General features: G+C 39.1%; 2 protein-coding genes across 4 annotated transcripts; both read right to left on the bottom strand.

Annotated features, from left to right (window-relative positions):
- Positions 1–456: 456 nt before the first annotated feature.
- Positions 457–3696, bottom strand: LOC116249671 (protein-L-isoaspartate O-methyltransferase-like). Of its 3 annotated transcripts, none has more exons than XM_031622861.2 (4): positions 3449–3696; positions 1229–1499; positions 983–1147; positions 457–863 (listed from the first exon to the last, which is right to left on the bottom strand). In XM_031622861.2, exons 1-4 carry the CDS (start codon positions 3590–3592, stop codon positions 613–615), a joined length of 831 nt encoding a protein of 276 aa, XP_031478721.1. In that variant the 5' UTR covers positions 3593–3696; the 3' UTR covers positions 457–612. The 3 variants fall into 3 exon arrangements, with proteins under 3 accessions (XP_031478721.1, XP_031478722.1, XP_031478723.1); XM_031622862.2 differs by having other exon boundaries at positions 3367–3591; XM_031622863.2 differs by having other exon boundaries at positions 3412–3591.
- Positions 3697–7205: 3509 nt separating this feature from the next.
- Positions 7206–13363, bottom strand: LOC116249569 (cytochrome P450 724B1-like). The gene is given in 10 exon segments (XM_031622698.2): positions 7206–7509; positions 8359–8434; positions 8437–8476; positions 10008–10114; positions 10231–10309; positions 10537–10623; positions 10719–10958; positions 11995–12147; positions 12248–12572; positions 12931–13363. Coding segments are annotated over 10 exon segments (1401 nt in total). The 5' UTR covers positions 13134–13363; the 3' UTR covers positions 7206–7418.
- Positions 13364–14675: the final 1312 nt, after the last annotated feature.

Below are 14675 nucleotides of genomic sequence, written 5' to 3'. Positions count from 1 at the left end.
ATTTCTTCCTCCTAGGAGCAGCTGTGAAACTTACACTCCATGAAAATGGCGGCAGGATCCCGTGCCCTATGCTCTAAACATCACTTGGTATCGGGATTTGTTTGAGGAAGTAAAAAGATGCTAGTGTTTTGTGAGCCATTACTATAGCTGCTAATGTTTTTGCACAGGACATTTGGCATAGGGGCGGCATCATGAACAAGTTTTACAGTGGTAGACCACAAAGGCTAGGTATCCACCAAAGAATGGCTTCTCGATTCCACGGGAGTGGAAGAATTACGACCCATTTAACTACATCGGCACAACTATGTCAGCGGTACTACTAACAAATGTCGGCGACATTTCTTAGCTACATCAACATTATCAATGACAGCGGTGTTTACGTACTGCATTCCACCAGGCAAACATCGAAATTGAACTAAAAACACACAGAGGAAGAAGATTATGAACAAATAAGCGAAAAAAAAAGAGAAGGCAACCCAGCCAAATATCCAGTCTTTACTTCCAAATCTCAAGATTCTTTTAGCTACAAAAGTATACAGGCATAACGTATTTACAGCACAGTATCATAGAAAGACCAATTCCTTTAAGAACCTTCTACGCAAGTATAAGCATTTAAGAACCCCGCAGCTGCGCGGCACGGCTGGTAAGCGGGACGTAGCGTACCGACGTCTCACTTCGGACATTGACAGAACCATCAAGCTGCTTATCAACGACTTGCAAATCCTGGAAGAAATTTCCAACAGGAATCACCATTCTTCCCCCAGGCTTCAACTGCTCGATGAGTGAAGGCGGGATTTCAGAAGCTGCTGCCCCCACATGAATGGCATTGTAAGGAGCAAATTGTTGCCACCCCTGTCGACCGTCTAAAGCACAACCATGCCAAAAAATTGTTGAATAGACCAAAGGACATAAGAATCAAAACTGACATTAACTGAAGAACATTAAGTTAAGCTGGTCAAGAGGCAACAGAATGGATGATAACCTCCAACATGCACAGAGAGAGAGCCTTGTTCGAGCAAAGATGCAGCAGCACTTCTCTTGATGTTGTCAATAGAACTATCCCTTAGCTCTGGGATGTGTTCCACGCCCACAGCACGGCCTTCTGGTCCCACCATCATAGCAAAACATGCAGTCAGGTAGCCAGTTCCTGTTGAAAAGAATGAAATGAGATACCATAATAAACAGAAAAATGACATTGAAATAAAAAAGAAAAAAAGGAAAAACTTACCTGAACCAACATCTAAAGCATGCATTCCAGGCTGCAAATGCTCCTGCAACAATTCGAGACATGTTGCATGCATATGGGGGGCAGAAATAGTTGCATTGTAACCTATCGGCATAGGACTGTCAAAATAAGGATCATTTCCTGGAGGTACGAACAATCCCCTGTCAATAGCCTCCATGACTTCAGCTACCTTCTTCGACTTAATTACACCATATTTTTGCAAATTGTGTACCAGTAACTTGTTCTTGTCGACACCACCACTAGTCCAAAGATGCTGAGGAGATAAGAAGTTAATGTCAGGAATAAATATAATTTATACTGTTATACAGAAGGTTGAAATCACAAAAAATCTCCACATTTCAAGCGACTGCTATCAAGTCGCTGAAAATGGGAGATCGATCACACATAATACCACAGCACACCATCATCCATGCACAAACACATGTTTCTAGCAGGAACGGCTATTACATATGAGCAAAGAAAACAGAAAAAAAGAAGGAAGCTCATGTAAGAGCTTGTACACATACATAGACATACACATGCATAAGTTCAACTATGTTTCCAATTTTACAGTAAGTAAGAATCTAGGAATCAGGAAACATGACCCATCAAGAATCTCAGACCTCACAGATGAGCCCAATTTCTATTCCAATTTTACAGTAAGTAAGAATCTAGGAATCAGGAAACATGACCCATCAAGAATCTCAGACCTCACAGATGAGCCCAATTTCTACGACATTGGCCTTGATCCTTAAATTCTTCAAAATGTTATTTTTAATAGGTATGTGGCTTTATTAGTATCTCATGTTATCAAATGTATAACTTCAGAAATAGTTCTCCGTGCTGCTTCCTACTTGATTCTTGCTGCTTAAATCATAAAAAATCTTGAGAGCACCAATGCCAGGTTCTGATAGCCCTCTGGCAAATATTATGTAACCTATTCAAAATCAGTCTGCAATAAAACAAGCCAAATAACAAGCATGCTCACATGGGGAGACTCCAATACATTAGCAAATTAAAAACAGTTTTAATTTCATTGCTTTGGTCAACAATCAAATTGCTCCATCTGCAGTGAATGGAGCTAGGCTCCAAACATAAATTATTTAACAATTTCCCTGGTGTCCAACAACAAAAAGAGGGGTTACAAGCTCAATGTTCCTCCCAAGGTTACATGCCATAACTTTAGAGTACCAAGTTCTTTCTCATACCGACAAAACAATTCTACATTTCCATCACCAAAGGCGTCCCGGTGAGCACATCCTTATATAAGCTTCAATAACGCACTAAATGATCCCTTTGCATGTAATACAGGGCCATAAGAAGATCAGACTAAGGTATCCGGTCACGATAATTGCAGCATAGGCATTTCTTGCCGACGAAAAAAGAAAGTTTTATGCGATACAGTAATATAATTTTGAATGATCCCCTTAGCCTACCAAAACCAACGACATTGAGCTTTACATCCTGTTGTACAACACAAGAGGCAGTAAAACAGCACATCATTAACACGCCAGAAATCAAAAGATCAATTGCGTACTTAGTGTAGAAGCAACATAGAAGAAACCAATTTATATTAATAGCGAAGAACAAAAAGAAAAAACAGAAAGAGAACGAAGTTCACTCTGTCGCCAGCAATACCGCATGATAACACAGAGATGGAAATAGTTCGGACGACGACCACAGCCAAATCAACAAAGCAATCTAATTCGTTCTCAACATTCATTTCATTCTTCCTATGGTAAATTTCGCGTAATTGGTCCTAGCAACTGTATCAACAGCATAAGCGGGGCGTGTTGGTCGCCAAAAGTAACTGCCGATAATCAATCGAGTACTCAGTTCCTTACGGTCCGACCTCTCTCGCTCTCTCTCTCTCTCTCTCTAGCATCTCTTCGTGGGGAGTCCCAAGACCACCATCAAGTAACCAGACAACCGTTCACCTACAAATCCTCTTCTAACCAATCATCGGACACATAAATTCCTCCTGCACACTCCATTAATTCACGAAATCCAGTAAACCACAGTAATAAAGGAAATATCGATTCCTTATGTTGGTATAATGATCGAAAGGAGGAGGACAGAAGAAGAAGGGCAAAGAACGGATCAAAATAAAGCGACCAACCAAATATCCAACAGGGACTTACTCGACGGGTGAAACGAATAAAGCGATTAACAGAGCGACGGAATACCTCCATTCTCGTGAAGAATCGGAAGCCAGGAACCAACCTCGACGATGAAGGAAGGAACGAGGATCCCGGTCTTCTGCAGAACCAAGAGGATGGTGGTGGTGAAAAAGAAGAACAGCGACAAGAAGTGCGAAGAGAAAGGGAGAGAGCGGCCAGACAAAGCAAGGGACCTCCGAATCGGCATCCAAACAACGGCACCATATATACACTCACACCATTGATTCCATGCTTTCTAGTTCCTCCCAACTTTGCTTTTTTCTCGCTTTTGTTTTTATTTGTTCCAGATTCTCCCACCATGAAGTTTTTTTTATTTTATGAATCAAAACACCAAATATCCGGAAGAACCTAACCTTCATCGAGCCTTCACCGCCATCTTGATCTCCCTTCTCTCAAACGTGTCGTAAAGATCTGTTGACACGTTTAAAGGACCTTAACAGGGCAAGTGCTCCAGACACGAACCAGTCTTAGCTGAGTTCTTGCCAAGAACGTCGTTGTTCTAAACATTAAAAATAATAATACATCGACATTCTTATTCGCCTTAAACTATGTCGAGGACAGGCACCAAGATTCCCTTCAAATGAAAGAAAAAATTACAAGTTACTGGTCAGCATTTAACTATTTATAAAACACTGCTCAACTTTTGAGAAATAAGAACCACCACGTGGTTAACAAATTAATTCACAAATGACCGCATATATGGTGTTTGACAGAAAATGCTAGAGGACACGTGACTGCACCAAAGTGCCTTTTACATATATTCTAAAATAGGATAAATTATAATTCAAAATAAAGAGGTATCTTTTCTCGCATTAAAATTGCTGTTCAATATTTACAGCTATCCAATAGTTAATAGACTCAACATGCATTTATAATATTATCTAAAACTAAAAGTCCAGAAGTAAAGAGCACAATGCTCAACTTGAAATGAATATATTTAACCACATTTAAAGTCAATCCTAATCAACTTTCACTCGTCGTCTGTGATCATATGTAAATTTACTAAAGGGGCAATCATTCAATATGTTTGTATCAAAATATGGTAGAAGATTTACATCTGAAATGTAGTAAGAAGCAACTATAACCAGTCATGTTGATTACAAAATGCAAAGTTTACCACCAAATTGCATCGAGTCAAACAAGTTTCAAATCAAGTCAAACCAAGTTCCAACAGAGCCAATGAGTGAACGAAGTCGGGCTGACTCATGGCCAAGTCAAGCCAAGTTTAAGCAAGAAAGAGTCCTGCTACTAGGTTAACCCAATAGGGGGCCAAGTCCAGGTCCAGCTGAGTCAACTAAGACAATGAGTTGACGTATCAAGCTTTAAAACATTGGGGTAAATGGGATTCCAAAAATTTAGAGTTGTTATTTGTGTTTGTTTGCAAATCTTTCCCTTTTCTCTTGTTACTTCAACTATAAAATTGCCTCCTTTGTTTTGGTTCCTTAGTTTCATTGGAGGCTGTTTGGTAATAGTAATACTCTTTTATTATCACGTGAATCTGCTTCAAAAGACGAGGCAGATTCATAAAATGCTGTAACAAGTGTTTCATGATTGTAGATTCTTAAGACAGTAACAATATGTTATGTTGCCGAACAGCCTCTTGTGGTGTTACTTTTGGCCATCATTGTTTTTGTTTTTTTGCTTTCTATCTTGCTATTGGAATGTGAAATGAACTTGGGTTAGGGTTTCATTTCTCTATGGAACCAAACATGCACATAAAACTGTAGGTAAACAGAATATCATCCTCAGCCTTCACGAGATTATTTTATCAACCATTGTGCAAGGAGGCAGTTCGTGCTTAGAAAAAACGATAACCTCTTTTGCAAGGTTGTGTTCTAAAATTCAACAGGGGTGGAGGGAGAGTGGTCCCACCCAACTAATTGGAAAAAAAAAAATACATTACAAAAATTGAAAAAATTTTGGTTGGGTAATGTATTTTTTAGATTCGGATTTAGTTTGATCCAACTCAGATAAGTTCGATTGACCATTTGGCCCGCCTCTGAAAAAAAATCCTGGTTTTGCACATGGCTAGAAGGGTTGCATGGCAATCCCTATCCGCCTTTAGTTGTTCTTATATGTTGTTTACTAGTCAATTTCCATGTGATTTGCAACCTGAAATCACCTGCTGCAACCATAGTAGAACCCATGAAGCTACGAATTTATATGAAAAAACTTTGTAAATAGCCACACCATCCATTTCTTCAAAGCAAGGTTTCACCAATCAGTCCAACCAGCTATGTCACGCTCTTTCAGGGAAGGGTAGGGGAGCTGTGGCCTTTTTGAGGTACAGCCACACCCACTTTTCTTCAAAGCAAGGAAAAAATATAATTCCTAAAGATTTTTTAGCCTTTGTTTCTTTTACTGATGATATACACAATTTTTAATAATATTACCCTTGTAGATACATATTGATTAGACCATAATATCCCAACTCCTACATGATGGCTGGAAGTTAGGTCTGGCACCATGCTTAAGCCATAAGAAGATTTCTTCTTTATCATCCCTCCCAAATCAGCACATCATAGCCTAATTAATTTCATTGCATGGAGTGTCACCCTTTTGATCTTTCCCCATTATGAAGAGACATTTAATAAATATGCACACTTGCAAACTACAAGCGGAAACACAAGTCATAATTGTCTTCTTATCCATTTCGGCAACATCTTAAGCTTCCACCACTAACTTATCGCTTACCTCATACGAAAAGGAGGACATACTTCCAAATTGAAGATTCATCTAACAAGCTTCCTCAAGAAACAACTATTAGACAATTTATAAAAGCACACAACTCCATAGCTCTTCTGCACATGGGATAGCAATTGACTAGACGGGCTACCCATTTATGCACTTTGTTGAAAGTAAAAAGCCTTCCCTCGAAAGGAAAAAATGGTACACCAGTTTGCTCTTGGTCTTGGGACTACATCATTTCTCCAAATAAGTTTTTTTATCAATTTCTACATTTTTTCTCACTCTAATTCCATTATATACATCTTCCTTTAATAAAGTTAAGATTTCTTTATTTTCTTCACAAGTTTACCTTCTATTCTCCCCAAAAAAGGTTGAATTACATACTTGTACTAGCAGAAGAGATAGTGTCTTCATTTTGTTTACACTAAATTCTAACAAAAGAACCTAATTCACAAAAATAGCAACATGAACGGTCCGGTCCATTCATCATATTTCAACATTAATCAGATTTTGAAGAAGGCCCAAACCCATTCTTCAGACCATGTTTTACAGGATTCGCAATCCTCTACTTGTCATTTTATAAGGTGACTAGCTTCGTCCCAACCCCATAATATGCTTTTCCAGCCCTTGATGTGCTACCCTTATTATTTCAAGTCCAAAAGCTCTCTTATTTTTAGGTACTTACCCTTACATAATACTACCCACATAGATGGAGAAAGTCTGTACTTTCAAAACCAAGCAAATCATGCAAGTCTTGCTATAAATCGGTATATTAATAAGGGCAACTCTTCCCTCTTGAAAGAGAAGCTTCCGTCTTCCAATCTCTCGTTTTGCACCTCCTGCATGATCTCCCTATTGATGGCTTCCCTGTAGGCATATATATGGATTAAGAAACCTTAAATGGAGCCACCAAGTGTTCCAAAGTAAACCACCCAGTGTGTCAAATTTATGATAATAAAATATATAGTTTTCAAACATTATTAAAATATACTTGCATATGGTACAAAGTTATTTATATGTATGGCTTTGATTAATATACTCTAGAAACTAGCTTTGGCCATTTGGGCAGCTGATTTTCCATTTTCCCGTAAATTTTTCCCCCAAAACTGAAGGCAATAGGCATACTCTATCACATTTTTCATACATGTACAATAGGACGGTTGATTTCAGTAGTTACAGCTCATATAAGAGAGATATAAATTGCCCCAACCAACAAAACAAAACAAGGAAAAGAAAAAAAGCCACCGCCGTCATATTTCTCTGAATCAGTGGGATAATTTGGACGGAGTGTTTCCGCCTTGAGTCCGGCCAAAACCCAAAACCCATCACGAGAGAGGTTGAAGCTTCATGGGCAGACCTCTTTGAAACTCCACGTAAGGATATGCCATTGGGCAGTCTGTCTTCTCTGTTCTCCACCTGCCATTGATGTACAGACACTTAGCTTCTCTTTCTTTCTCTTCCTCTCATGACTGGATCGAGCACACGATTGAAACGTAATTAAACCAATCACACTTGGAAAGCACATAACTAGCATTTTTGGTGTAAAGCGTCCTCTTTTGTGGTTTTGAACCAAGACAAATTGTCAATCATATTTCAAATAATCTCTATCCATTTGACTTGGAAAAACGAAGCTCACTGTGTGGGTAATTTCTCATACAGACCCACAAAGAAAAAACTTATTTTTATATTGATATTTTTTAAGAAAATGTTCTCATTTATATAATGGTACCATTTAAAATTTTATAACTAGTGCCCCTTAATCAGAATTGTCTGATTCTAAACCCGCTGCTGTGTAACATCCAAGCAAAATCAATTGACATTCAAGAAAAATCCAATTACTTGAGAAGGCATGTGGGCACTTTTAACTATTTGTAAGCAGTCAAAGACAAACCAAAATTCAATTCGGCATTTTCATTTCCCATATGTTATTTATAAGGGCCTAATCGGATGTATATTGTACACGGGTTCTACCTTAATTAAGGGGGATAATTTGGATCATGAGCTCTTACTGTTCAACAGATAAATTTTGCCATGTACCGAATGCACATATTTGGCACATATGAAAATTTTCAGTTACAGCCACCTGATTTCTGCAAAACATGATTATAATAAATGGCTGCGTTCCTCTTTCTCTATCATTGACAGACATGCGATGCATATAAAAAGGAGAGCAGGCATAGACGCATAGTTATTCTTTCGATAAAAGTCTGACGCGCGCGCGCACACACACACACACGATAATATGAATAGGATAAAGAAATTTACCGGAACCTAAGAACAAGGTGGTGAAGGAAAAAAGCAGTTTCTATTCTAGCTAATTCCGCTCCTGGGCATAGTCTTGGCCCCCACCAAAGGGGGCAAACTTCTTACTTGAGGTATGACCCTGCACCATGTCATCACTTTGGATCAATCTCTTATCCCAAATTATCACATAAACTCTTATATATATATATATTGTGTGTGTGTCGTGTGTGTTAGACACTTAGACACCAGACAGATGAGGAACAATCTCAGCTCATAAGCTTTTCTAGATCCATGGTTGAGAGAAACAATGAAAAAAAAGATGTAAATTAATAGTAGCTCCTTTTTTTCCACTGCAGATCTGAGAAGGTTCAATGGCTAGGATTGTTTTTTTTTTTTTCTTTTATCTGTGCAGCATCTAAGTGTCTACTAGCACCTACCGGCCTCTTTCTTTCTTTCTGTGCTTGTGTGTGTGTGTGAGTGCATGCATGTTTGTGCGCACACAATGCTGAAGGATGCTGAATAGGGGCCAGATGGGTAAAATTAAAAAATTTTGTTGCTAATGTCAATATAGTGACTTTATAGTGACAAATTTTTAAACATTAGTCCTCCACTTTATATGTGTGTGTGTCTTTATATATATATATATGTATATTAGTAAAACAATTATGAAAGTTAAAGTGGCAGATATTTTTCCATGTCAAGTTTGAACATGGCAAATCGCAGTAAGGCATAGGCCATAGCTGTTCCAAATGATAAACAAATTCCTTGGGCAATGCCTCCAAGAAATTACGGAGGAATCAATCTATAGATACAGCGTTTATGTGACCACCAACAAGTTAAAATCCCACTTTTCACATCAAGTGCTTAGAATGCAATTGCGTTGCACCAAAGGAATGCCTTCTATAGTCTTCCCTATTGAACACCAGTGTTTGATTCAAGTTGTGGGGCTCATCGATGCCGACACATATCGACGTGCTTTGTGGGGACCCAACTGCACCCGAAGTGAGCTACGTACCTCACATGGTTACAGTTAAATTAAACTCAAGAATAGTGAATTCTTGACCCTTCTTTAATTTTAAAGTTCATATATGCTTTGTATGCATATATGTGTGCGTCGGTGTGACCTAACATTACCCATTTTTCCTACAACCTGCTGGTTACTGTATTTTTCTTTGCAAATTCCATTTATTTTTTTTCCAATAGTATTTTCAAATTTTTGCAATCTGGTATAGATTAGTAAGTGAAATCAACCTGTGTGATCTGGTTATTAGGGCCATCCATCTGAAGTTACCCAACCATGTAATAGTGCCATCCATTTGAAGTCGATGGTCTAGAAAAAAAGCAAGAAGAAAAAAGTGTAAATTAATATTAGATGATGAAAATACGCATTATCTTTGTTTATTGTTTTTCTCTTAACCATTCATCATGTTGGATAGAATAACCCCAGGAGATCGATGGATGACTCTTAAAATCTACTATCGCCATTCAATATATATATATATATATATATATATATAATATACACACATGATTAATCCACATGAACTATGGTACACGAGCATATGAGTATGGGTGTGGGTGCAGGTATGGGTAGAGATGCCAGTACGTGTATGGGTGCGGAACGCATGTGTGTGTTTGTGGTAGAGAGAGCAAAAGACGTAAACTATTACCTCCCATCTCCATGGCCAAAATTCTTGTGGGCTCTGGTGGAGAGATGAATCTAGGTGTACAGCACTGAAGACTGGAAGCACTTTCCAACCGGATGGAATTAAATACTCTGCAGAAAGAACGGATAGAAAGGGATGATGAATAAGAATAGGGAATTTTAGTGCAAGTTGATGAAAAAATCATGATTGGTCAGAGATGGATGAGGGTGGGTGTAACGACAGCTACCTTTGAACATGACATCTTTTAGGGCCTTTCGATGCACAAATTTCACTATGTTTCCGCATCTTAAACACTCGTTAATTACCTGCACAATTACAGATGAATATATGAAAATCTTACGTTGAACTCCTGATCTTCGAAGGCCATGAGCGTATTATCTTGGTGGTATTGTGACAGGGTTGCTGTCATTGAGGCGAAGGTGGTTGGGTCTTAGGGACTCTCTCTCTCTCTCGCGCACGTGCACACACACACACACACACAGAGGGAAAAGTGGAAAGACAGACAAAAGATGAGGGAGCAATATTTGTATACATTTTGGGTGAATTCCATCTGCTTGTAGTCCTCCCAATTGAGGTTCTCCCCTTCTTGCTTTTTGCTTCTTATAGCGAGATGCTCTGCCTGTTGAAAAAAACATAAAAGGAAAGAAAAATTCATGGAGGGTGGAGTCCATTTCGCTGTGAGAGTCGATATAGACAGGGCCGTTTCAACCTTACCTTCAGCTGCTCAAGAGCAGATGGTGAGTGCCCAAGAAAGTAGGCAGCCATGGCCATCAGCATGGAGGTCGTCTCGTACCCACCAAGCAAGAGATCAAGGACAAGGCTCACTCTTTCTTCATCACAGAGGCTGCTGTTCGAGATAAGTATGTCAAGAAAGTCTCCAGTACTGTTGCCCTTTGACCCTTCTCTCCTTCCTTCCACTATTTGTTTGACGTTGCAGGAAATTCTAGACCTGGCCTGCAATTACCTTTGTAAATGGATCAGATATTCGATTACAGATTTGATATCAAATTTGTATAGTTGGGTCTAGTAAGCAAATCCAGATCTGATTACATAGAATCGGATTGAGCCCAATCTAGTAAGGACAGTATCCGACCAGCTGAATGTGAACCATTTGAAAATATACGAAAGGCAAAGCACCAATATGTGAAAGTTGGCAAGCTTTTTGTAGAAAATGTTATGAAGGAACCATTTATTGAATTTTATCTCCTCTCGTGACTGTTTGTTTCTATTACAAGAAAAAATCTTATCTTGCGCTTCCCAACAAATGGAGAGAAAGAGAGATACCAAAAGACACTTAAACATATATGCTATTATAAGAAGAACATACCAAAGTTGTATTTTCTACGTACATTCAACTGTGTTTTCTGTGTGTATGTTACTGGCCATTTCTAGACATTTAGTCCTTCTTCCCCCTTTCGTTTTTAGTTCTATGACTAGAGTGTAAATTTAACTTGGTCTAGGTCTGACCATATGTAAGAAACAGTGAACCACTTGGAGTTCGTTCAAAGCAAGTTGTTTTTTATGGTCTTTTATTTGTAAGAGTGAAAAAACTCAATTAACATATAAGTATGTCATGTATATTAAACCATTCCACCGTTACAGTAAAAGTGCACAAGGTGCAAAACACCCTTCTTAAAGTTGCCCTTTTGTGCATAACTCATCCTATGTCTGCTTCAATAAAGATGGGTTCAACTTTTTATTTATTTGTCTTTTACATTATCAACTCTATGCATGACCGCTAAAGATGCGATCTTCATTTTCTTTATGAACCCACCAATATACAAGTGCCAAAGTGACCAATAGAGAAGCAGGAGATGATTTGGTAGGTGCGGGTGACTATGATATTAAAGCAGGTCGCTGACTGTAATAACTGAAAATTTGAGCTGCTTTCTCTCAATAACTGTTATTTTCAACTTTTTTTTTTGAAAATATTAGCAAATTTAAAATATGGAAAGAAAAAGGGGAGGGGAATCAAAGCCTTTTAGATTACCTTTACAGCTTTGGCATAGGGTGTTCCTGGAATGTAGAGAGGGAAAGACACCAGCCCTCTCATGAAGGTGAGGAAGTCTTCCAAGATCATTGCAGTCTGCGGCTCATCTGGTTTCAAACTAAGAATTTGCTTCACTATAACATTGAAGGTAAACTGAATGCACAATTCAAAACGAAACAAGTTCAGAAAGAAGAAGTTGCTGAAAACTAGATCAGAGAAAAGCCAAGGAGTTACTCTGGAAGAACAACATTACCTTTCTGGCCTCATGGCAGAACACAATCTCATCTCTTCCCCTCCATGTCTCCATGAGAGAAATTGCATGCTCTTCTATGTCCTGTAGGTAATCGGGCTTGGACTTCCAAGTGTGAACCAAATTGAGTGCTAAGCTTCTCAATCTTTTGTGAGTGTCCCCAACAACCACAAGCATGGAGAGCCTTCCAAGGACGCCATGAATGGGCTTCGGGTAGCTGCACTGGAACAGCCTCTCCTCGTTTTGCAGTATGAAGGAATTCAGCTCCTGGTCGCAGGAAACTATGGTGGGACAGCCAAACAGATGGGACTTGAAAATTTTCCCGTACCTGTCAAGCAAATTCAACAAGAAAAAGTTGAGGAAAAACCAATCACAGGAAAACTTTTTCTGTGATTCAAAGAGAAAAGGTCTGTAATATGAAGTTGGGACGGCGGCCATGATTCTGGCAGGCAAAGACTGGCCGGCTTTCGGGTCTTCCTTCCAGTTCATAAATCGAAAAAGAAAACGAACAAGAATCAAAACCATGTTGAAAACTCGGGAATGGAAATTCAGAGGACAGGAAACAGAGGAAAGATATGGAGAGCTGCATGTCTGAAACAGAGGTGTAGTCTGCCCAACTAAGAGAAGACGTTGCATTTGCAGAGAAAGAGATCATGGCGGAGAATTGGGTCAGAGGGAAGCTTCACCTACTGCAGTGGTCTTCCAGGAAACTCCCAATGGTGATGGAGTTGTGGGGCCTCAGGAAACTGAGAGTCTCACCCAGAAAAGGCCACCCCATGCTTCCAAGGGGAGTGTTTCTCAGCTTTTTACTGAAGAGAGGAGTGGCACTGAGGATGAAAACCAGTACCAAAAAAGGAGCTGAGAGTACAAACCAGACCCCTCCAGCCATTTCTCCACAGTACCTACCAACACCCTCTTTTTCTAACAATGTCTTCAGCCTCTGCAGTCTTTTGGTAAAGCCCAGGCCTCCACTTTATAGCAGGAGATCCTTTGGGGGTGTCCCCCCCTTCCCCTTGTTCTTTTTCTCCATTCTTTTCTGTTTCTTTTTCAATGCACCTGCTTTTGCAGACTATGCTTTGGCTGGGTGACCCTAAACGAAGGCACCTTGATAACCACCAAACCAAACACAAGTTAGGTTAGAGGGGACAGAGATAACATAGGATCCTGTGTCCCTCTCATTCTTATGAAAGGGTTGCGTGCGTGTGTGAAAGTTTCTCAAGATGTCTTTTACTTCCCATGGTTGTTCTGTTCTGCCCATTACCAAGCTTTTTGGGGACCCGATTTTGCTCCCTGCTTCTTCCCAACTTTTCCTGGTCGTTATCATCTCTTGTTATTTTATGGAGAAGCCTTGTTAGAAATCTATTTAGTGGGCCTGTATATGTTGATCATCCTACATTAGCGGCGACTGTAGGCCCAATTTGAAGTGATATGGTAAGTTTGGGTCTCAGATCAAATCTATAAAGAAATTGAAGAGGATCCGTATCCGGTTTACGATAGTCCAAACCATTATTTGAACCCTCATAAGCATATAAGCATGATTGTGGACCCCAAAATTCAAGAGCTAAGAAAAATTCCTATGTGATTTTCCTCTAATTTGAGAGTAGAAGATTGCATGTAACCTCGAAGAGTGGTAGCGTATTGGGCGGCAAGGTGATCCAACTCCTTTAAGGATTTAGGTTTGGGTCTTGCAATGGTCACTGTCATGTCTCAATGCGCTTTACCTCTTGACTGTAAAAAGTTTCAAAGCATGTTTTGTAAAAACCCAAAAAAACGAACACAAGGAAGGGCTCTAGAAACCTTTGAAAGATCCACTATACCATCTTCCAATCTTGGGATGGACATCCATTGACTTGCTAAAAAAGAGGGTGATTTATCATATCGGTTTTGGCATGAATAGCTTATTTATTTGTTTTTGCCATCAAACTTAGAATTAATAGGAGTGCTGAAATTTTGAGGAAGATCACTGCAACGGAAGCATTTGGTGGAAAGTATTTGGAGCACAAACAGAAGCTGGTTAGGTGCACACCCTTGTGCATGTAGTAATGACTACAATACTTTTATTAAAGTAACCAAAAAGGAAAAAGAAAATTTAATAATATTAAAAGACTAAAATATACATACTTTTATAAAAAAATCTAAAATGTCTCCGCCTCCCCTTTTAGTTTTTGAGTGCATATTAATTTCTTGCATGCACAGAAGTGTGCACGCTACTCAGTCTATCTAGTCTCCTTTAGTAAGTTGACTATTAGAGACTTAAGGATAACACTTGTTTCTAGACTTAGAGTTCAGTCTTTGCAGCTGTCCTGATTGAAAAATCTGTAGGGGAAATTGGTTGTGTGGGCTACGTGTGGATAATTGCTCACACTGACCTAAAAAGCCCTTCATATTTTTTTCATATTTTTATATTCATATCTATGAGCATTTTTTCTCA

Source organism: Nymphaea colorata, chromosome 3 (genome assembly GCF_008831285.2).
Source record: "Nymphaea colorata isolate Beijing-Zhang1983 chromosome 3, ASM883128v2, whole genome shotgun sequence".
Lineage (NCBI taxonomy): Eukaryota > Viridiplantae > Streptophyta > Magnoliopsida > Nymphaeales > Nymphaeaceae > Nymphaea > Nymphaea colorata.
This window is presented reverse-complemented; position numbering and strand designations above follow the sequence as displayed.